The sequence below is a fragment of the Xyrauchen texanus genome, chromosome 50 (assembly GCF_025860055.1).
Source record: "Xyrauchen texanus isolate HMW12.3.18 chromosome 50, RBS_HiC_50CHRs, whole genome shotgun sequence".
In the NCBI taxonomy this organism is placed as follows: domain Eukaryota; kingdom Metazoa; phylum Chordata; class Actinopteri; order Cypriniformes; family Catostomidae; genus Xyrauchen; species Xyrauchen texanus.
In genome coordinates, this window is record NC_068325.1 from 18,029,073 (window position 1) to 18,053,082 (window position 24,010).

At 36.8% G+C, this 24,010-nt stretch overlaps 2 protein-coding genes across 2 annotated transcripts; both read right to left on the bottom strand.

Moving 5' to 3' along the window:
- Positions 1-2,402: 2,402 nt before the first annotated feature.
- mstna (myostatin a) lies at positions 2,403-7,108 on the bottom strand. The gene is made up of 3 exons (XM_052123915.1): positions 6,708-7,108; positions 4,210-4,580; positions 2,403-3,471 (listed from the first exon to the last, which is right to left on the bottom strand). Exons 1-3 carry the CDS (start codon positions 7,060-7,062, stop codon positions 3,103-3,105), a joined length of 1,095 nt encoding a protein of 364 aa, XP_051979875.1. The 5' UTR covers positions 7,063-7,108; the 3' UTR covers positions 2,403-3,102.
- A 2,655-nt stretch (positions 7,109-9,763) lies between these two features.
- Positions 9,764-21,051, bottom strand: ftcd (formimidoyltransferase cyclodeaminase). The gene is made up of 14 exons (XM_052124553.1): positions 20,883-21,051; positions 19,144-19,327; positions 18,880-19,008; positions 18,670-18,758; positions 18,229-18,408; positions 17,828-17,965; positions 15,341-15,472; positions 15,191-15,252; positions 14,891-15,020; positions 13,247-13,408; positions 12,726-12,769; positions 12,015-12,153; positions 10,106-10,201; positions 9,764-9,906 (listed from the first exon to the last, which is right to left on the bottom strand). Exons 1-14 carry the CDS (start codon positions 20,934-20,936, stop codon positions 9,823-9,825), a joined length of 1,623 nt encoding a protein of 540 aa, XP_051980513.1. The 5' UTR covers positions 20,937-21,051; the 3' UTR covers positions 9,764-9,822.
- Positions 21,052-24,010: the final 2,959 nt, after the last annotated feature.

Genomic DNA, 24,010 nt, shown 5'->3' on the forward strand with positions numbered 1-24,010 from the left:
TCAGACCACAGAGTTTCTCATGGTCTGAGAGTCCTTCAGGTGCCTTTTGGCAAACTCCAGGCGGGCTGTCAAGTTGAAATAAATTTAAACTCAGTTTTTTACAAATCCTGACATTTAATCGTAGGAAACATTCCCTGTCTTAGGTCAGTTAGGATCACTACTTTATTTTAAGAATGTAAAATGGCAGAATAATAGTAGAGAGAATTATGTATCACTTTTCCAGTGGGTCAGAAGTTTACATACACTTTGATAGTATTTGGTAGTATTGACTTTAAATTGTTTAGCTTGGGTCAAATGTTTTGGGAATCCTTCCACAAGCTTCTCACAATAAGTTGCTGGAATTTTGGCCCATTCCTCCAGACAGAACTGGTGTATCTGAGTCAAGTTTGTTGGCCTTCTTGCTCGCACATGCTTTTTCAGTTCTGCCCACAAATGTTCTATCGGACTGAGGTCAGGGCTTTGTGATGGTCACTCCAATACCTTGACTTTGTTGTCCTTAAGCCATTTTGCCATAACTTTGGTATGCTTGGGGTCATTGTCCACTTGGAAGACCCATTTGCGACTGAGCTTTAACTTCCTGGCTGATGTCTTGATATTTTGCTTCAATATATCCACATAATTTTCCTTCCTCATGATGCATCTATTTTGAGAAGTGCACCAGTCCCTCCTGCAGCAAAGCACCACCACAACATGATGCTGCCACCCCCATGCTTCACAGTTGGGATGGTGTTCTTCGGCTTGCAAGCCTCACCTCCAAATAGGTACATTTTCATTTCATCAGACCAGAGGACATTTCTCCAAAAAGTAAGATCTTTGTCCCCATGTGCACTTGCAAACTGTAGTCTGGCTTTTTTTATGGTGGTTTGGAGCAGTGGCTTCTTCCTTGCTGAGCAGCCTTTCAAGTTATGTCGATATAGGACTCGTTTTACTGTGGATATAGATACTTGTCAACCTGTTTCCTCCATTTGCTGTTGTTCTAGGATTGGTTTGCTCTACATTAATCTCTGACCCACTGGAACTGTGATATAGTCAATTAAAAGTAGAAACAATCTGTCTGTAAACAATTGTTGGAAAAATGACCCCTGTCATGCACAAAGTCGATGTCCTAAATGACTTGCAAAAACTATAGTTTGCTAATATGAAATCTGTGGAATGGTTAAAAATTAGTTTTAATGACTTCAACCTAAGTATATGTAACCTCTGACTTCAGATGTGTTTGTGTATGTGTGTGTATATATATATATACAAATAATTTTTTTTATTAACTATAAAGGTTTTATATTACCAGAAACACTAAAAAAAATTAACTATTAGAAACTTATTTTGCATACATTTTTGCTGATAACCGATAGCTCCAAAAAGCAACTATCGGCACTGATTCATTTGTTTTACATAATAATTTTTATAATTCAGATTGAAATATATTGCATTATTGCAGCAGACGAGTAAAGCATAGATTTGAAAATACAAAAAGTCAATATATTGTTGGTTTGAAGCGTGCAGTTGACAGCATACATTTTTATTTTATTTAGTTTGTTAATGTGTTCTGTTCTCAGAGGATGTGTTCTTTTGTTCCATCTGCGCTATTTTTAGTTGTCGGTCAATGTACATATACGTCAAATGGATGCTTTTGAAGCATCTACCTTGTTTACAGCGTCAAAAATGCTGCATTTTCAATGCACAAAGTTATATGTACGTCAAGCCTTTAATGTGTTATTTTCTATAATCAGACTTAATTTACTAGTTAAATCGATAGCCCTAATACAGTATATATCCAGTCATTCATATTTAATGTCTGTTTGTGTTGGGATCTGTCTGATTTGGCTAGCTTCTATTAAGTGACAGATTAATTTGCATCAAAATACTGTAAAGGTCGAGTGTACGTATTTCCTTTGACACAACCAATGAAAGATATGGGAAGCATATTCTCCCTTTTAAGAGTTGATAAGCATATTTATTTTTCTATCCATATAGAAGTTGTTGCTGTTGTTTCAACAGTCGACTTGTCTTTCATTTCTTTACACCTGACAATACATTATAATTACTTAAACTGATGATAATTGATGTTAAACTGTCTGATGTTAAATTAGGTTATGCAACTGTTTAATCATGCAGCAATGCAAATCAGGACCTTTCTGTGTGCACTCATTGTCCTCAGTTTGCCTCAAGGGACCCAACTGCAGGGGGCCCTCCAGAGAACAAAATAATGGTGGAGAGGGAAGTTAAACGACCCTGGCATATGGGTGTTTTGGTTTTAAGAGTTGTAATGTGATCCACATGCTTGGAACAGTGTCAACGATGTCACTTTGTTAAGGGTTATGAAAGGACAGCTTTGAAGAGGTCCTTTCAGGACACATGAAATCAACTCATCAGCAACATTAGTAACATTCATTTTATTTGGTACAACTTGAGATCAAAACTACACCCCAACAATATGATTTTGACCTGTAACCTACAGTAACTCTAAATAACTGAAAACTCTCAATAAAAACCTAAATCTGTCATTGAAGAATTACTATGTCCATCTCTTGCCTAAGACATTGTATAGAGCAACTATTGAAAACATTGGCATTTTAATCCTAATTAAAAAAATATTTTTTTACCTAAAAGTCCACATTATTTGTCAACTACCCATATGCTGATTTGGACTGACTATAGAATTCCTAAAGTCATGTGGGAGTGAGTGGTTCGGATGTCATGTTGAGTGAGTTTCTGGGTCAGTGTTCCTGTTTTTGGGTCACTTTGGGATGAGCGACTCAACTGTACAGCCTTTTGTTTGACATTAATTTAAAACTGAAAAGTTCTTTCTGAATTTTTACATTCTTGTAAACCCCATCAGGTCATCTAAATGCTCAAATAAATTTACAGAGTAAGCATTTATACCTTCATAAACAAAGAAACCCTTGTCACCTCACTACCAATGTCTTTGTGTGTAACAGTTGATGAGAACAAACAAAAAGAAATTGCCTTAGCTGATTTGTTGGGTTTGGTTTAGCAGGAACTATTTTGTCAGGGACAAGGTAAAGGTTACATTCAATTTCCTCTGGTCCAGAGCGATTAGGGCTTGCTGCCTTAGTGACTCTAGAAGCCCTTTTTTGGGGTTCAAGAGCATCCACAGAGGTCTACCACCATTGAGGGGATATTTCCATAAATGATTTGCTCACGGTCATTGAAATACAGCATATTTATGGGTGACATCTTGGTGGGTGTGCAGCAGGGACCGGCACTGCCACGTGGGTTGGCCTTGTTCACGATGTGACTGTGGGGATACTTCTGCACGCATTTGCCGGAACAGTAATTGGCCTTGTATCGCTTGGGCGCAATTATCCAGTCCCAGCCGAAGTCCTCAAAGTCGACGGTGAGCGGATATCGACAGCACCGAGACTCGGTCGAATGCTCGTCACAGTCGAGGCCAGTGTCCCGTCTCGACCGCTTGCTGGTGTCCGATATTTTGACCTCCAAGAACGGTTGCTGAAGAACAAATGAATAATAGGTTAAAGGAATAGTTCACCCAAAAATTAAAAACATAATTATGACACTGAAAAGTGAATAATCTGGTCTGACAACTTGTAATATCTCATACAAGATGGCAAAATCACAAGATATCACACAACTTGGCTTGTACGAATAGGTAGAACTTTTATTCCCATAGAGACTAACCAATCAACAAACAGAATTTAAAATCAATAAAACATCTATCGATCTATCCAATTTAGCTATTTTAACATCATTATAAGGAGGTCTAGGGTTTGGATAAGGGGTTAGACTTAATGGTTAGGTTTGGGTTAGGAAAAATCGCAATAGTATTAATTTATTCAGTTTTCTCTATGGAAGTAAAAGTCGTATGTTTTTGGATGAGCCAACTCAAATTAATTTGTACTATTAAACCATCTCATACTATTATTAAAGTTGTTGTCATAGTTGTCATATGCAATGGCCCTGCAATGGTCACTTATTAGCATTTAGCAAAAATCATTCCAACATGACTTACAATACTGTTACCATATGGACAGTCCCCCCAAGCGGATTGCCCGTTGTTAAGTTTGAAAGTGAATTTTGCCCTCCACGATCAATGCCTTTAAGGACTAAGCTACACCATCCAAAGTAAAGTAAACCATCAGAAAAATATTTGTCCTGCATTTTAAAAGCAAACTGTATTTTGAAGCAAGCATGACCTATGTATCTATGCATGCACAGGCAAATACTCACCAGTCCTTCTTCTCCCGATTCTGCTGAGGTTACAGCCAGATCATTTCCATTTGAGTCAAAGGCCTTGATTTCTATCCCAAAGTTGCTCTCTGGCTGTTTGAGCCACAACTGCAACAACTGTTTCATGTCAATGTGCTGCCAAGAGTTTGTCTGGGCATTCACGTCAATTTTTTGTGCACGTATTCTTGAGCGACTGTTACCATCAGAAGAGAGCCTCAGACGGGATATCTGAATGAAGACTGTGGTTGGTTCCTCATCTGGTCTGAGGTAGATCCAGAGCTGGGCCTTCATGATGCTGTCAGGTAGAATTTTTGGGCTCAGGGAGAACATGCAACATTTGGGCATTCCCTCAACCTGGGTGATGGCTTGAGCTGGAAAGTGAAGATTGCTTAGAATATAGAAAATGTTTCCCTTTACAGAAATATACCTCTCAAATACAATAATCTGGGGCCAAGCCCCGAAGGTAGCATCAAAACTGTTTGTGTTAGAAGCAGCATCAAAGTTGCTTGAACAACCTGCAGTGGGTCTACGTTTTGTGGGTCAACGTTGAAACAAATTTCTTGCACGCTAAGGGGGTGGTATAAATAGCCCCCTGACAAAGTTTGGGGTCTCTAGGCCAAAATGTATAGGGCCAACATTTAAAAAACGCACTTGTCTTTTTCTTTCAAACTTTTGGCAAATTGGACAAGAAACAAAATACAATTTTCTCTAATTTCTTTCCTAATTGTAATGGATCCCTTATGTCTTGGACTGTGACACTTATCATCTTTTTTGCTTCTTCTCCTACAGGTGTTGTCTGATTCACCCAAAAATGGGCACAGATGACCTCCAGAACGAGCCACAAAAAAAAGAGTATAAAGAATTTAGATTTTCACCTTTGCTGAAAATTTACAGCAATGCAAATTTAACTATGTCGATGTGAAACAGGAAGTGAGGCTGTAACTCGGCAACGCTTCGCTCTATCGAAACAAATCTTAGAATGGTTCATTTGGAACATGATCTGAAGGTACTCTATATGCCAAGTATGGCCATCTATATGTCAAGAAATCTCAAAAATGCCTATTTTGCCCATAACTTATGAACAGTTTTGCCTAAAATCGCGACGTTGGTTTCTACACATTCCTAGAGTTTAAGGATTTCAGTGATATCAGTTTTCTTATATCCATATTTCTTCAATGGTCAACAGCATTTTACATTTGTTTATAAAGTGATGTATCTTCTAAAAGCTTTGTCAGATTTAAAAGAAAATTGGTATGCATCATCAGCATCATGTACTGAGGGTATTTGCACATTTTGGAGACAGCGCCACCTATAGTTCAAAAGATAACCAAAACTTTTATGTGCGGACTATTAACTTGGTGTGTTCTTTGCCTTTGTTGAGACGTGTCAACTTAATGGTGCAGTGTGTACATATTTGGACTACAACCTCAAAGGTTGGGTGGTCGAATTCCGCAAAGGATAGTTTTTAAAATTGTATTTCAGTTCACCGTTGAGTCATTACATTGGGCTTATTACAAAATAGGCTGTACTTCCCCGGATAATTCTTGATTCAATCCAAAACCACTTAGCTCGAACAAAAACATTTTCTAAGCAATCGTTTTGCACTCTCAACTTGGTATCTCCATTTGGTGACTTTCAATTTTGTGGCCTTTTGGTGCAGTGTATTGCGCACAGGACTGGGGATCAGTAAGGTACAGCTTTGAACCCTACTTGGGGTGTTTTTTCAATGTACAATACATCATATCCACTCTCTGGGTGCTATGGTTCAAATGTGGGCATTTTGGTGCTTGACCCCCGTAACTGCTACTTGCGGCTATATCGACTACAATTATTGTTATTGTAACTGTAACTGTAAAATCATAAAATGGTAACACTTTACAAAAAGGTTGTATTGGTTAACATAAACTAACAAAGAACAATACATGCACTGTGCAGGAGATGCAGCTACACCTGTGCATGTATATGTATATGTCAATATTGTCTTTATTTGTCTCTTAATCCTAAGTAATTTTACGAGAGACATCCGAGAGTACATACTTAAATCAAATGTAATTGAGATCTTGACTAACTCTCTTGAGCATTTAAAGAGCAACTTCTGAGCAATACAATTTTACTCCAGAGGCCCTTATTGACATTTACATTTACATTTATGCAGACGCTTTTATCCAAAGCGACTTACAGAGCCCTTATTACAGGGACAATCCCCCCGGAGCAACCTGGAGTTAAGTGCCTTGCTCAAGGACACAATGGTGGTGGCTGAGGGGCTCAAACCAGCATCCTTCTGATTACCAGATTACCAGTTATGTGCTTAGACCACTACACCACCACCACTCCTTATGTTCTGAATGCCAAACATGCTTTGTATGTTGTCTCTCAGTGCACAGCTCAGCATAAAACATGTGTTGTTGTTTTTGGATGTCTTCCAACAACAGCTGAATGAATGAATGTCAGTTCATAGTAGACTATATCAAAGAGAAAATATCTTGCAGTATACTTACGTTCTGTGGCCATAGTGATGATAGTTTCACTGCTACCTTGCTCTTCATCCTCACTAATGCCTCCGTTTTGGTCGTATTGATCAAGGAGCTCCTGCAATGGAGGTGCTTTGGGTAAGAGCAGCTTCACGGTGTCTCTGCTGATGTTCGGAGCGTGTTCCAAACGTAAAATGCTCAAAATCTGAGATTTTATGGAGTGCAAACGCATGAGTTTACTCTGCTGTCTGAACTGACAGGTCGTACACTGGCCGTTCTCCTCTCCAGATGTCACAAATGTTTGCGATGTTGTTGATGTACTCAAGCTCTGGCTGTTTGATCCCAACATACTCCAAAGACTCAGATAAAGAATGACAAACATGTTATTTCTGCTGCGTCTTTGGAAACGTTTTGGAAATCGATGGCACATTTATACACACTCTCCAAACAGCACTGGACAAATGTACAGCCCCCCAGGCAGTTTTATACTTAAGAGTCCCTGCTGTTAGATATCTTATGATTGGTTGATTTGATAAGAATGAGTTGAGATACTGTTGGACAGAGTTGGCAGTTTTCAGGAAATTTTCATTTTGAAAGCTGTAGTTTTTGGAAACCTTTGTAGCTTTTCAGAGGCCTTTTCAGTAGTACATACCACACAATTACTGTCTAGTTGTTAAGGTGTCTGATTGGTTCTTAGTTGTTATGATGCAGTTGCTAGGGTCTTCTGGGTGGTTGCTAAGGTGTTGCTATGGTATGTGCTTGCTAAAGTGTTCTAAGTGATTTTAAGTTTTTGCTATGAGGTTGCTAGGGTTGGGTTCTAGAGTGATTCTGTTGGGTTTAATGTGTTAAAAGTTATTTTTTGCAGGTGATACATTGTGCAGTTGCTTGGGCTATCTTGGTGGTTGCTAGGGAGTTGCTGTTTGGTTGCTACCGTGTTCTGAGTGATTTTTAGTGTGTTGCTGTGAGGTTGCTTGGGTTATATGGGTGGTTACTAGAGCGATTATGTTGGTTGCTAATGTGTTCAAAGTGATTTTTTGCAGGTGATACAGTATGCAGTTCGCTAGGGTCTTTTAGGTCGCTAGGGTCTTTTAGCTGGTTGTGATGTGGTTGCTAATGTGTTCTGAATCATTTTTAGCATGTTGCTGTGTGGTTGCTTGGGACTTCTGGGTGGTTACTTGGATGTTGCTGTTTGATTGCTAAGGTGATCTGAGTGATCTTTAGCTATGCTGTTTCTAGGGTGCTCTAGGTGTTTGCTAAGACACTGAGTGGTGGTTGTTAAGGTGGTTGCTAGGGTGTTCTCGGTGGTTTTTAGTGCAGTGGTATGCAGTTGCTCGGGTGTTCTGGATGGTTACTAAGGTTTTCTGTGTGGTTGCTAGGGTCTTCTATTTGGTTATTAGGATGTTGCTGTGTGGTTGCTCAGGTGTTCTGAATGACCATTAGCATGTTGCTATGCGGTTGCTGGGGTGTTTGCTAAAGCCTTGATAGAAGAGTTCTGAGCGGTTTATAATATGTTGATGTGCTGTTGCTAGGTGGTGTTCTGGGTGGTTGTGAAGTTCTTCTGGGTTGTTTGTAGCATGTTGCTATGTGGTTGCTAGGGTTTTTATGGTTGTGTGTAGCATGTTGCTATGCGGTTGCTGGGGTGCTCTAGGTGTTTGCTAAAGCCTTGATAGAAGTGTTCTGAGTGGTTTATAATATGTTGATGTGCTGTTGCTAGGTGGTGTTCTGGGTGGTTGTGAAGTTCTTCTGGGTTTTTTGTAGCATGTTGCTATGTGGTTGCTAGGGTTTTTATGGTTGTTTTTAGCATGTTGCTATGCGGTTGCTGGGGTGTTTGCTAAAGCCTTGATAGAAGTGTTCTGAGTGGTTTATAATATGTTGATGTGCAGTTGCTTGGTGGTGTTCTGGGTGGTTGTGAAGTTCTTCTGTGTTTTTTGTAGCATGTTGCTATGTGGTTGCTAGGGTTTTTATGGTTGTTTTTAGCATGTTGCTATGCGGTTGCTGGGGTGTTTGCTAAAGCCTTGATAGAAGTGTTCTGAGCGGTTTATAATATGTTGATGTGCAGTTGCTTGGTGATGTTCTGGGTGGTTGTGAAGTTCTTCTGGGTTGTTTGTAGCATGTTGCTATGTGGTTGCTAGGATTTTTATGGTTGTGTGTAGCATGTTGATATGCGGTTGCTGGGGTGTTTTAGGTGTTTGCTAGGGTGTTGATAGGATTATATATTATAATAAACCCCTAACCCTAAGTATGATCAATGATACATTTTATGCTTGCTTAGATGATTATTAAATACCCGATCCCATCCTAAAATTGCAATACTATTATTATGACATAAATGTATTCTCAATAGCTTCTTTTAAAGATATGTAATCACGAAAATTATATGAAAATTGTTCCACAAATTTGTAGTGGTAATAAGGCTCTCCTCTCTCTCAAAGACTGCGGCTGCAGAATGGATCATTATGCTTTGATGTTTCTAGAACATGCAGCCAAGGTTTAAAAACATTATTGCTACAGCTGTTCTGCTTTCTTTTCTCAGCAGTGCAGCTTTTATAGATTAATAAATAACATCAAATGATTTATTAACAAAGGGAATGGGATACAGAGGGTCCAATCTGTTACAGCGCCACCTGCTGGTGGAGTTTCAAGCATTTAAGCGTTTAAGCAGCAATTATTATATTATAGCGATTTTTTTCATGGAAAGGTATGCATACAATTTTAATTTTAAATAAGTGTTCTGAGATGATGTTTTCTGCCTGTCAATCATTTTGCACATTCTCATAGTATTGTAGTTGGCATAATTATTGAGGCTTAGTGCCATTTTTATGCCATGTTGTTCATAACAGTTGTCAGTTGAGGGCGCTATAATGCTGCTGTTGTTTTTGACCTTTTCTGCTCATGTTGGTCTCAATAAAGCTTATTTGGTATTGTTAGAGTGTGGGATTTGTTTTTTGGGGGGCTAAAGAATTTGTGAAAATTCTAGAATGGCTAAAATTGCTTATAGCACCATATGATTCATATAGATTCATATGTTTACATGCATGATGTGGTAAATAACCTGGAAAATTCCTTTAAAAAATGCACATCAGTGTGTTTGTAATTCAGTGTCTTTATTTGATCTGCTGTGAGTTAGAGTCTGTCTGTGTCATCATTTCCTGTTGTCTGCAGTCTTCAGCACTGTGTTGGCATTCTCTGTGGCTTCCTTCAAAAGCGCAGACACTCGCAATTCAGTCTGTAAACCCCAAAAAACACACAAAAAGCACTATGATCATGGAACAATTCAGATGGGCTATCATTTGACATTAATGAGTTCCTGAAAACAAGTTTCATATCACTTAATGTGTCCTTTCTTTTGTGACAGAAAAGCAATCATGGGAAGCTTGACCTTAAAACAATACGTTAAATACGTATAACAATATGTTTTTACTCACGGCAGCCCTGAATGAACCGTCTGTGATATCCTTCAGGTTAATAATGACGTTGTAGTAAGCTCCATATACTGCAGTTTCCAAAGCTTTAGCTGCTACCTGCATAGCAGAAGAATCTAATTGCAGGTTTCCATTTTTGTCCATTTTTGGCATATTTGGTCATGTCAGGGTTTCTACTTGTCAAGAGTGGTTGGTTGGGAAGGATAGCTGTTTTATATCTTATATAGAGTAGAATTTAATATAATTCTGTGGTGGAAATGACGTTTCTTTGCGTTTTTGAAAGACAAAGGCTGGCTTCTTTGTCTTGCTAATTTCATAGCTAACATATTATGCATCCTGAATACACACAATTAATTTCGATTTTGACATTTTTTGAGTTATTTTGCAATATTACAGCTTGATTTGAAAAATATTCTGCTCACAAGTGAAATTCATCTTCATTCATCTCAAGCATGCTTTTTACTGACACTTTTGTCGAATTGGTAAACATGTACACTAACTTTCGTTTGGTGTGGTGGAAATGACCCTTCATGCGTTTTTACTGGTCGGATTGCTATCCGCTATAGCTCATTCCATTTACACTCGGCCACATCAAAGTGTCTCCACCAAACAGATATAAATCTCTCGAGATCTATATGCAAATAAAGCAAAGTTCACTCCTTTGTTTATGCTAGTTCTGGGCAGTGAATTAAAAGATGTGCTTTATTATTTGATTTCAAGTAAATGTTCCCCCGCGCGTGTCTGTATCTTTGTATAAGCGATCATCAGCGAGCTGCATAAAATAAATGAGGAAAAACGTTCGATCTCTTCTAAAACATGAATGTTTTACTGTAAGATGCAAAGCCAATGCAATATTCAGTGACAGCTGTTATGTTTCGCTGACCTAGCGCTGGTTGGGCGGGGTGAACAGCCAGATGCATTTACACTTCATGCACCTCCTGAAGCAGTTTGAGTGACCGGATTGCAATCCGTCTCAAATGCGTATCAGAGGGCATTTACACCTGGTCTTTTCATGATCGGCTAGCCATCCGATCAGTGAAAATGCATGAAGTGGCAAAGTGTAAATAGGCCCAAAATTATGTCATTAAGATTTTATTGAATTTTACAACATTCAAATTTAAATCTTGTCATTTTTTTAGTCACATAATAATACTGAAATGTTTATGTTTATTTCACTCTTTGTTTTAGATCATCATAGTTTCAGACATCTAATAATTAATATTTTTATAATGGATATTTTTTACTTTAATATTAGAAGGCTAAATCAGTCAAATCTATACATATAAATCATTTGAAAAGTACCAGAAATAAATTGTGATGGCTTTGTAAAAAGTTTCCAATTAAGTTTTAATAAAACCTTCATAAAATAAAAATGTTTCTAAAAAATCTATTTGTTTTTTAAATAAATCCCTGGGATGTGAAAGTGCCAGAATTTGAAGAAACACCCACATAAGAATATTTTTTACTTTAAAAGTTATAAGCCATTTATATAATATACAGTAATACCATCATATCTATCTATCTAAGAGAAAATAAATATTATAGCTATATTTTTAACAGTATATATATACCATAAAATATAATGAAAATAAGAATTATAAATATTTTTTGTATTATTATTTTTGTATTAGTGCATTTAAAGTAATACAAATATTATATGAATCATATATTTATTTGTAATACAAATATATATTTAAAAAAAGTCATTTATCATTATAAAATAATAAAAAAAAAATATATTATATTTTGGCATTTATAGAGTAACTTTTAAATCGAAACACTAGTTAAAGAATTGCTTTATATTAAAGTTAAAAAAAAATAATAATAATACATTGAAAATACATATATTGTAAAGAAATCAAGGTAGAAAAAAATCTGCACTTTTTCCATGGTCAAGAGTTCTCACTCTCACCTGTATGTCTGATTTGCACGCCACATTTCCGTACTGTGCCATCTTTTTAAGTGAGGGCCAAAGCGTGTTTATTCTCTCTGCCAGGGACAGAGGAACATCCACCGCCTTCTTCAACCCCTCTTGCATGGCTTCCTCCCTCCTGTTTAATAACACAGAAACAGAGCTCGTATAGTCCAGAAAACTATTTCCCTCTGTGGTTGAAAAATAACATTTCAATTATCTCAAGGTACTTTTAGCCAGATGTGGAGTTTTCGGCATCAGCTGTAATTCTGCCAGTGCAAATGTGTGTTTTTGCCAAAGCTGTTATGATCTGATGCATTCTGTAATAGGGATGTGCAAAACGACATACTTTGAAAATCGGCGTCAGTGCTTAAAAGGGAAGAAATCATTTAACTGACTAGTCAGTTGTTGGAGGATGACCAATAAATCATCATGGCCCGGCTCTATACTGTAACTAACTTTCACAAGGGAGCATGTTTAAAGGCAGGATGAATGGTTGTGCATGTGCGTGTTTTGTCAGTAAGGCCCATGTCAACAAATACATGCAAAGTCTTTACCAGGTCTTTCCAGTTTCTCTTTGAGTGACATAACATGTTTTGACATCAATAAAGACCCTAAAACCAGTTTTACATGTTACAGGACATTCCTTAATGTTCCTGTGACATTTGTTGAAAACGTTGCACGACAACACATGCACTAGATAAACCGTACCTTTTAATTTCATCTGGTGTGCCTTTAGGCAGTTTCAGGGCAGCCTGAAACAACAGAAATGGCAGCTGTTAACAAACCCTTCCAGGTACAAATGAACAAACAATGAATGCAACAATCCCATGTGTTGGGAAGGCAATTCTGAAACTAGCTTGGCAAGCTACAAGCTACTCATAATTTAAATGAGTTAATCTACAGTCAAGATACTCATTTGAAAAGCAGTTAGCGACACCGAAAGATACTAACAAAGAGTATGTTGGAATTGTTACCCTATAGGGCCAATTCTAGCCCTATTGTGTCCATTGATGGTAATGAATTATTGTCCATAGATAAGTCTTTTTGTCATAATTGAAGCCTGTATGTGTCATACAGTCTAGCATATCAACTTTAAGTAAGTTACTCCCCAAAACTTGTATAGTCATGTAAAAAAAATGTGTATATATAACAATTTCTGTAGTTGGTGCATTATATGATGCTACACAAGTGCTGTATTTATGATGTTATTCGAGTGTGTGGTCATGTACCATGTAGCTGTTAAAGGCTGTTGAATCGGCATCCACTTTGAACAATAAGTCATTCATGGCTTCATGAAATGGAGGGATGAGTCTTCTCATCTCCGCATCCAGAGATTCAAACTGCCTCTTCCCGTACGTCATTTGACCGACCATACAGCCCAGGGCTGCACCCTGACAATAATGGATGTACAGAAATTAAAAAAAGAGAGATCAAAATTTAAATTGTTATGTTTTAATTCAATTGTCGCTAAATATTAATTTTGACAAAAGTAATTGATGATACTAGAAATATTAGGGTATGGCAAGCCGAATTGACTTTTAACCATTCACAGGATATGAATTGTTGATATCAACGATTTAATTTTCACTGGTTACAATTCGAAATCTTCATATCAGGAATTGAATTATTACTAGCATGAGTGCTACTTTTTGGTATCAGTAATGACATTTTCCATCCATTTCTATTGAAAAAGAAATTACGATATCTAAATTAATTTCTTATTAGTTGAAATTCCAATTTCACAGCAATGCACTTCATACTATTAAAATTATAATGTTCAATAATCAATAATTAAATTGTTACTAGTGCAAATTTCATTCTTGATATCAAGAACTGAATTGAACAAGTAAAAATGCTCATTTTTGATTTTTGATTTCACTAGTGGCAATGTTAATTTCTGATATCAGTAATGTGATTGTAACTAGTAAAAAAGCCTTTCTAGATATCTTTAATTACTATCCAATTTATTGATTTCCGAAATCCATTTCCAGATATCTGAAATACAAAATCAATCATGTTTAAATACATAAAAATTAATAGTAGTAATTACATTTTTGATATCAGGAATGGACATTTGATACGCAAAATTAAAATGACAACTAGTAAGAAATTAATTGAGAAATATCATGAATTAACGTTTTTACTAGTGCAAAAGTAATATAAAAAATTTGCGTTTTCATTAGAAGTAATAACATTCCTGATATCGAGAAATTAGCATTTTAACTAGTGAAAATTTAATTGTTGATATCAACAATTCATACCTGCGAATGATTATATGTCAATTTGGCTTGCCATACTTAGGGGCCGTTTTGTCCAAACGTGTTCTTACACTATGTTGGATGCAGCGGAACAAACAAAACACAGTTGTGTTGAGATCGTTTTTTTAAATTTGTCGTTCTTTCGTTTTCTACCAGACTAGCCTTTGAATTAGCCATGGTCCCTCTTTCCAAAACCGCGGACTCGAAGGACACCTGCGCACAAGTCCTGAGTTAAGGGAGAGCAGGACACTGTGCCGGTACTTAAATGAGCATACATTGGCTGACCTGATTGAGTCATAATGATTGACAGGCAGAAAGTATTTTGATTGGCTAAATGATGGATCTAACATTTTTTCCCCTCTGTTTACCCAGCCTAGGGCTGTTACAGTGACAGTTGTGATATTTCATGTCACCTATTTCAGTGATATTTGACAGGTAATAGAGGCATTATAGAGGTGCAACGCACCTGTGCGAGGACTGAAAATATTGAGATGTGGCGCAATGCAAAGAAGTCAATCAAGCACATGTTTGAATACAAAAACAGTGGGAAACCGTGCAGATGGATGCAAAAATACGTTCGGTGTGAACGGCCCCTTGAAGGTTAGAATGCACTACCATGGCAGCAATTGCTGCTGAAACGGAGCCGCCACCAGGTGCTGCTGTTCTGGCCCCCACACTTTGTACAAACTTCTGCAGAGACAGAGAAGCAAGACACCCATCGTCCTGATTGGCTTGCACCATATACCTAAACTCAGCATCGACCAATCAGATTACAGTGCTTTAGTGAATGATCATTGAACAGCCAATCAGAAAGTATTTTTAACATAATGGATAGAATATCAGCAATCTGCATCAGCAGAATGTGTTTTCTGCTACATTTGCTCAGTTTAGGGCTTAGGAGGTTTTAGGACTTACTCTATAATTCTCTCCTTTGGTACGAATGGGCCCAAGGAGTCAAGCCCCAGTTTACTAATAACCTGGTGGGAAAACAGTAGGAATGACATAAGAGAAGGACCTATGATTTGCTACCACATTCATCGTTTCACCTTATTGATTTTAACTCACCAGTCTGATTTTGTGCTCCTCTTCTACAACAAAAATCTTCTCTGTCTTGATGTAGAAGTCGGCACAGTCCAGCATGGCCTTCAGGGGAATCAAACCCACGATCTGAGACCCCACCACTGGCAGGTTCAAACCCTGGACAGAGAAACAGCTATGATGAATATGAATCAGATTCTCATCTGATTCATGAATATAAGATTAGGTATAAGGTATCAGTTTTATCCATTGATTCAGAATAGAGTGAGAAATTGGTTCCGATATAGACTCTGATGCTGACCTGTAAAAAAAAGTAGAGGCTTCAAACAAACAAATTTGATGCTGCTTCTTAAACAAACATATTTGACGCTGCTTCTTAAACAAACATATTTGATGCTGCTTCTTAAACAAACATATTTGATGCTGCTTCTTAAATAAACAACTTTGATGCTGCTTCTTAAATAAACAACTTTGATGCTGCTTCTTAAACAAACATATTTAATGCTGCTTCTTAAACAAACATATTTGATGCTGCTTCTTAAACAAACATATTTGATGCTGCTTCTTAAACAACTTTGATGCTGCTTCTTAAACAAACATATTTGATGCTGCTTCTTAAACAAACATATTTGACGCTGCTTCTTAAACAAACATATTTGATGCTGCTTCTTAAACAAACATATTTGACGCTGCTTCTTAAACAAACATATTTGATGCTGCTTCTTAAACACATATTTGATGCTGCTTCTTAAATAAACAACTTTGATGCTGCTTCTTAAACAAACATATTTGACGCTGCTTCTTAAACAAACATATTTGATGCTGCTTCTTAAACAAACATATTTGATGCTGCTTCTTAAACAAACATATTTGATGCTGCTTCTTAAACAAACATATTTGATGCTGCTTCTTAAACAAACATCTTTGATGCTGCTTCTTAAATAAACAACTTTGATGCTGCTTCTTAAACAAACATCTTTGATGCTGCTTCTTAAATAAACAACTTTGATGCTGCTTCTTAAACAAACATATTTGATGCTGCTTCTTAAACAAACATATTTGATGCTGCTTCTTAAACAAACATATTTGATGCTGCTTCTTAAACAAACATCTTTGATGCTGCTACTAACATAAACATCTTTGATGCTCCCTCTAAACAAACAATTCTGATGGTGCCTCTAATACAATTTGATGCTGCTTTTTAAATAAAAACCTTTGATGCTGCCTCTAAAATGAACAATTTTGATGCTAACTTTAAACAAACAATTGTGATGTTGCCTCTAATATGAACAATGTCAATGTTGTCTCTAATACAATTTGATGCTGCCTTTTAACCTGTTGATACGCACCCCCCTTTCTAGGACAAAACATGAAAATGTTATGAATAGAATAGTTATGTTTCAAAGTTGAAGATAATCTAACAAAAATGCCAAAAATAACAAATAACAAAATTCCTGCAAGCTTTTTTCTCTGTAAAATCGTTGGAAGTGTACAGAGTAAAATTAAGGCTCCGCCTTTCAAGGAGACACAAAATCTGACTGCACTGCTTGGCTATTATGAATAAAACTATGCCCCATTTCTAAAATTAGACTTTGGGGACAGGCTCATTTTGTTTACAAGACTCTAATATATCAGATCATATCCAGTTTTACAACATGAATGCTGCTCAGATTGCAGTTTGTTGAAGAACGATGACGAAGGGTAATTCTTTCAGGTGAGATCTCATGTAAACAATGGATAATATATCAATATTTCTCAGATTTATCACTTTTATGGACAAAAAGTGCTATTGGATTTTTTTCAATGAATGCTTGTCATGGACGATTGACCCAAGTGTGGCGAACTGGATTCATCTGGCGATCACGTTTTCATTACAAAGGTATGAAGTCCCGTTTTGATATTGCATGTTTTCATTTGTACTCCTGCACAAATAACTACATTTCTGTTTCTGGAGCATTGCTATCGTAAAACAGTGATCGGATATCAATGTTGAAACCTATGAAAAGATGTATAATTTGTTAACATTAATTACATTTATAGATGGTTAATTATATATTGAATGTAAGCAGAGTGACATCACTACAGTGTGCGGGCGATTGCGTATCAACAGGTTAAACAAACACCTTTGATGCTGCCAGTAACAATTCTGATGCTACCTCTAACGTCAACCATTATAATGCTGCCTGTAATATCAGCAATTTTGATGCTGTCTCTAAACAAACAACTTTGATGCTACCTCTAAAACAGTCTGATGCTGCCTCTAATATGAACAATTTTAATGTTGCTAGTTCAAGAATTAAAGTGAATTAAATGCATATGTGATTCAGAGTCCCCCTGCCACTGGGGGTTGCATCAGAAAGGGCATTCGACATAAAAAAAGCTGTGCCAAGTCAAGTAAGCAGATACACTGTGGCGATTTCTAACGGGAGCAGCCAAAAGAAGAAATGCATGTTTGATTAATCTGTTTCAGATTTCAGATCTGTTGCAGTGTAAACAAGAATAAGGTGAGCTCACTTTGGCATCCCTACAGATTTCCTCGTATACAGTGTGAAGGGATGTCAGCTCAAAGTCCAGGATGTTGGTTGAGACCTGAGCCAGGTTGGATTCATCCAGGTACCATCCCATTCCTTGAACTTTTTTCAGAAGCCCAGGCTGGAGAACAAACATTCACACCGGCATCAACAGAAAGAAGGGAAGTGAGACTTGTAATAAGGTTTGTCTTTAATTATCAGATTGCCTGTTCATGTATTGAAGAGCAAGATTCTCAGGTTATCGAAGTATTGACAAGCCTACTGAAAACCTAGACCAAACAAAACCCTTTGATATTGACAACAACAGACATCAAAGGATCTTATCAATACAAAAAAAGGTGGGTAAACATTAGTTTAGAATTTGGAACGAATTGCATAACATACCTGATCTTTGCCCCGGCCCTGTTCTCTTATATCCAGTGCAATTCTGTGAGCCTGTTCCTTTGTACTCAACAGATTTACGTTAAAGGCGATGAGAAACTTACGGGCGCCGGTAACTGTGGCACCCCAAGAGGGGACAAATATGGCGGGGCCATAGTCAGGGGACCATTCACTCTTTTTCAACTGAAAGAGAGAAGAAAATAGCAAGAAAATGTTGTTTGTTAACCATACTAAATACAAAAATGGAAGGTGCTTTTAAATTTTCATGTAAATCTGATGTAAATTTGAAAATCTGCATTAATAGCACTTTCGTATTCTGCTCTCTTTCCACTGAAGTGAGGTTATAAAAATGAGGTCACTGAGTTTAGGCCAAAGATATGATGTCAAAGATGTGAAGTCACAAAAAGAAGTCTCATAGGTGAGGTTTCAGAAGTGAGATCTTACCTTCTCCGGCAATGCCTCATACTCCCCTGCACGGACTGAGGGAAGTGACCTTCTGCTCTCTTGTCTAGCTGCCTCTCCGTAGAGGTAGACTAAAAGACCAAGGAGGAAGGATGGAATTGAAGCAATTCTCACATCAAGACTGTAGCATAGCTTGAAATTAACTCTCCAGTTCAGGTAACAAAGCATGACATTTGCCTGTACTTAAAGTACCTGGCACATGCAGAATTTCAGACAATCTCTGTCCAAATTCATTGGCACATTCTACACACTCCTCCATGGTGACATTCTGTACTGGTATGAAGGGACACACGTCCATTGCACCTGTCCGAGGGTGCTCACCTGTTCAAAAAAACAAAACAAAAAACTACTGGAACTAAATACTAATTACAATATCTTCAATATGTCTAATGCTTTGTCTAACTTTGGTTGCATAACTGTACAGCAGTTTTTTCCAATGCTGAAACACAGTTGTACCAGAGTGTTTGGTCATGTCTATGAGTTTAAACGCAACCCGAGCGGCGTTCAGTGCCCCTTCGATGACTGCCTCGGGTGGGCCGACAAATGTGTACACTGTCCTGTTTGTCGAGGAGCCTGGATCGACATCCAGTAAGCTGCAGCCCTCCGTGGAAGAGATGGCATCGGCAATGGCATCAATTACCTGGAAATCAGACATTGGTCAAAATGCCCATGTTTATTAATGCAAAACCAATAGAAGAGACTGTACTATACATGAAAGATAAACTGTTTAGTTTAATGCTGGGTTTTTTTTTTTTACAATTTCCTCACTCAAATTGAAGGTTGCATCTCATGACATTAATGGCTTCTGGAAAAAAGTTTAGAAATTATAATTATGGAAAGGACATTTTTAACGTTTTTGAAATAGAAATAGCTGACTCCTTTGTGTTGCTAAGGCTAATTTCATAGCAGTTTTATTTAAATACATACCTATAAATCATATTTTAAAACAATTTATAACATAAACAGTAAAACCTGTACTTAGAAATACCAAAAATAAATGACGAAGGACTTGTAAAATGGTTCAAATCAGTGTAGTGTTAAATCTGTTAGACATGAAATATCTAAATACAGTAAATATCTTTATATTTAATTTTATATTTATTTTAGTGCTGGTGTCAAAAAAATAAATAAAAAATAAATATATATATACGTAATTAAATGAAACAAACAAAATGTTATATTACATTATATTATATTATTTTAAAATATATTACATTAAATTGAATTATATTAGATTATATTATTTTAAAATATGTTATATTAAATTATATTATGTTAAATTATATTATATGAAATTATATAAAATTTAATTATTTTATATTATATTATATTATATTATATTATATTATGTTAAATTATATTAAATTATATTAAATTAAATTATATTATATTATATTATATTATATTATATTATATTATATTAAATTATATTATAATATATTATGTTAAATTATATTATATTAAATTATATTATATAACATTTAATTATATGATATTATATTATATTATATTATATTATATTGACTAATTTGTCCCTAAAATTACTGTAAAAATTACGATTTAAACAACTTTACAGCACAAATCATGAAGAATTAACATAAGTTATTTTATAAAATTATCACATTTCTGTCCGTCCAATTATCTTCCATTGTAAGTGCCTCACTGTAAAACATATTTTTGCTTTTTTAAAGAAGTTGTAGTAATTACAGAAATTACAGTAGTTTTAGTGGTAATCAACATTATGCCACAAATGCTATTGATCGAGATTAACTTGTATTGAACCCGAAATAGTCCTTTAAGAAAAATTCCAAAACTGTCACAATCTGTCTCCCTCGTGTGTCCTAGGACTCTTATTTTGAAGTGTTTCCCCCGGACTACGTTTCCCATCATGCACTGCCATCTGTTCCACATTGTTCTCACCTGTTTTCCATTCCCTCATTAGCCCCTGTGTGTGTGTGTATATATATATATACACTCTAGTTTTGCATTTCTTGGTCAGTTCTTGTTTGCTGCTTTATAAGTTCATGTCTGTTCCACCACCACCATCACCATCACCACCATCATCATCATCATCATCATCATCATCATCATCATTAAAAGCCTGCATTTAGATCCAGCCTCTCCCATCTCATCTCAGCAATCAACTGTTACAAAAACATTATTTTATAATGAATTCCCCTCCCTGTGTGCCTTACCTCCTTGTTTCGCCCCTCTGAGAAATTGGGTACACATTCCACCAGCTTCACCATGATAGCAAGAGAACACAAGCTTTCTTTACACACTCCTGTCTACACTGACTCCCCCAAGTACCACAAGTTGAACTTTTAAAGCGTCCCATTTGGTGATCGTTCCTCTGGAATAATTAACCTGCCCTATGGACTGGATCTAGGTCAGTTGACAATGATTCTCATGCCTTCACAAATAAACGTCTAGACTCCCACTATTTGGGAGTTTTCTTTCTTTTTGTCAACCATTGGTCAGACTTTTGGAAACTTTTTGTTTTTTTGGGTGGGGGGTATGGGTATTTGTTTTAATACAGCATTTCTACAAGACAAGATATCTATTGTTCTGGGCTGGGTTTATGGATTGTTTGTATTTGTTCCATTAAAATGATGTTAGAGATAATAAGATAATGGTTTGGGGTTTTCAGTAGCATTTCAGGTCAACTTTTAGCTCCTAAATTGACAGACATGTTTAATAAATGACTCTTATAAAAAACCAGACAGTTGCATAACATCCAAAAGCAGAATGCAATAATCTGTCTGGTTAATGAATGATCCGGCCAGAGGCCAAAGATTTAGAAGATGAGGACAGCTTTACTCCCTTCCTCACCCCTTGTCACCCAAACCTCTGAAATGAATTATAGATATTAATCAGCGTTTTGTCTCATGGGACAGCAGATGTGTGTTGAGGTTCAAAATGTTTTATTTACTGACATATTCCTTATTTTACTCATGTTTTTCTCAAATAACGTGTAATAAATATATCATTTTAATTAAAACTATATATCATTTTAAAGGTGCCGTAAGTCAAATTTATTTGTATGTCATTTTAGCCTTTCAAGAATTTACACAAACTTAGCCGCAAATCCTGCACTCATAGCAAATGAGCTTTATTGAAACTGATACCAAGCAGATGCAGTTGTCAAAAACAACCGCAGCAAAATAGCGCCCTCATCTGAAACTGTAATGAACAAAATGGCATAAAAATGGCATTAAGCCTCAATGATTGACAGGCAGAAAACATCATTGACTTAGAACATTGGTTCCTTTCCCACTGGCGGTACTAAAGCCTGTTTTAGGTACTTTTAACCGGGACTAGTACTTTTCATAACTTTTGCACCTGAGGAACTATCATTCCTCAAAGCCGTTTTAGCGGACATTTTTAGCTCCTACTCGGGGGTAGTAAAATACTTTTGTAGTGTATAGGGACTGTGGGAGGTGCTACAGCCTGTGTTTGGTCAAAAACCGATAATGCAAAAATAGTTATGAGGCGGTTGGTGTTCGCTGTCCTTTTCTGCATATCGCGGCGCCGTTTTGTGGTCCGTTCTGCATAACGCGGCGGCTCATTTTAACTTATCGCAGCCCATACGCCCGTTTCGCAGCCGACCCACCAGCCCGCTCGGTTCTCCCGATGGCCAGTCCGCCCCTGATTTCCCATTGTCCCACCGGGAAAATGCCCGGTATGCCAGATTACCAGTCCAGCCCTGTTTGTAAACTAACTTTGGGCTGCTAGCCTGGTGCTCAGAGGACTGCGCTAAGTTTACAATTCCCTTAACAGGAATAACATATAATAAATTATCCAAAGATGATCACCCATTTCACTTACAATATGTGTGTATAGTGTGTGTGTGACTTCATCTGGAAACAGGCTTTGAGTTTCATCGCATCTGTACAGTTTGGACTGTTTAACAAACACAGAAAATAAAGTGATTTCGGGATTAGCACAACAAAGTTTTCCTGGTATGAGGAATATATACAATCAGCTGTTTATCGAGAGTGGGTCATTGAACTCTGTGTTCAATTGTACACTATGAAATCTAGTTTAAAGAGGGAAGCATTGCATGCCTGTTACTGTTAGGAATTGGTTCCTATAAAAAATAACCAAGCGGGAGCCAATTGCTAACATTAGGGGTACGTTCTTTGTTTGCTGAGTATTGAAAAAAAATTCCCAAAAGATTCCAATGGACAGAAAACTCCAGTTAATTCGATGTAATGGTGGCTCAGTGGGTAGCACTGTTGCATCACAGCAAGAAGGTCCCAAACAGTTCGAGTCCCGTCTCACCCAAGGCTTTTCTGTGTTGAGTTTGCATGTTCTCCCTGTGTTTGTGTGGGTTTCCCCCACAGTCCCAAAACATGCAGGTTAATTGAATTGGAAATTCTAAAATGCCCATAGGAGAGAGTGTGAATGTCTGTGTGTGTTTGCCCTGTGATGGGAGTTTCCCTGCCTTTGGCCCAAGACAGCTGGGAGAGGCTCCAGCACAACCCATGACCCAAATAACAGGCTTCTCTAGAAGATGGATGGATGGACCTGTATACAGCTTTATAACAAACACCCCTTAATTCTTTGATTTTGAATGGAATGACAACGAGTCTGATACTGATAGACGTACTGTCTCTTTAATGGGTTGTACTGCAATTTAACCCTTGTGTTTCAATTTAAAAAAGTTACTCATTGGTCCTTAGAGGACAACAATTATAGGGTCAAAAACTGCTATAATAATATTATATAGTCATATTATTTTCCACTTTCAATTAGCACATTTTTTTTTAACTAACATCAGTCCTGATCATAACTACCAAATATTCTTTCATTTTCAGGATAAAAAAAAAAAAAAAAGTGTTGATAATTGTTTTCCATTAACTAACTGCTAAGTGGATCTTTTGTGTGTGTGTGTGTGTGTGTGTGTGTGTTTGGGGGGTGGTCACAGTCTGGTATATGTCATTGATCAGCAACTACATTGATTTTTATGCATATTTTTGGTGCAGTGTCAGATTAAAAAATTAAAAAAAACTCACAGTCAGGACATTAGAGGACAAAAATGTCATCATCAAAAAAACTCCAATAGAAATATTATATATCAATATTATTTCCCACTTTCACTGATATTCATTCGTTTTCAGGATTTTAACCCTTTAAATACAAGTTTTTTTCATAATGCAACACTTCTATTCTTTACACCCACACACACACACACACACACACATACAAAACACACTCTAACATCCATACCAAAACACCCACACAATTTTAGCTGCATCATTTATTCAATTGGCCTGTGATACTCTATAATACAGCAAACAGAAAATAGGGGAAAAGGTTG

Bases quoted from the DNA above. Each gene is read 5' to 3' on its own strand.
- mstna (XM_052123915.1), bottom strand. From the start codon at position 7,062: ATGTTTGTCATTCTTTATCTGAGTCTTTGGAGTATGTTGGGATCAAAC. The intron at 4,581-6,707 runs GTAAGTATACTG...TTCACTTTCCAG, and splicing joins CATCACTATGGCCACAGAAC to CTCAAGCCATCACCCAGGTT. The intron at 3,472-4,209 runs GTGAGTATTTGC...TTTGTTCTTCAG, and splicing joins AATCGGGAGAAGAAGGACTG to CAACCGTTCTTGGAGGTCAA.
- ftcd (XM_052124553.1), bottom strand. From the start codon at position 20,936: ATGGTGAAGCTGGTGGAATGTGTACCCAATTTCTCAGAGGGGCGAAAC. The intron at 17,966-18,228 runs GTATGTTATGCA...TTTGTTCTCCAG, and splicing joins AGGGCCGGGGCAAAGATCAG to CCTGGGCTTCTGAAAAAAGT. The intron at 12,154-12,725 runs GTACGGTTTATC...GTTATTAAACAG, and splicing joins ACACCAGATGAAATTAAAAG to GAGGGAGGAAGCCATGCAAG.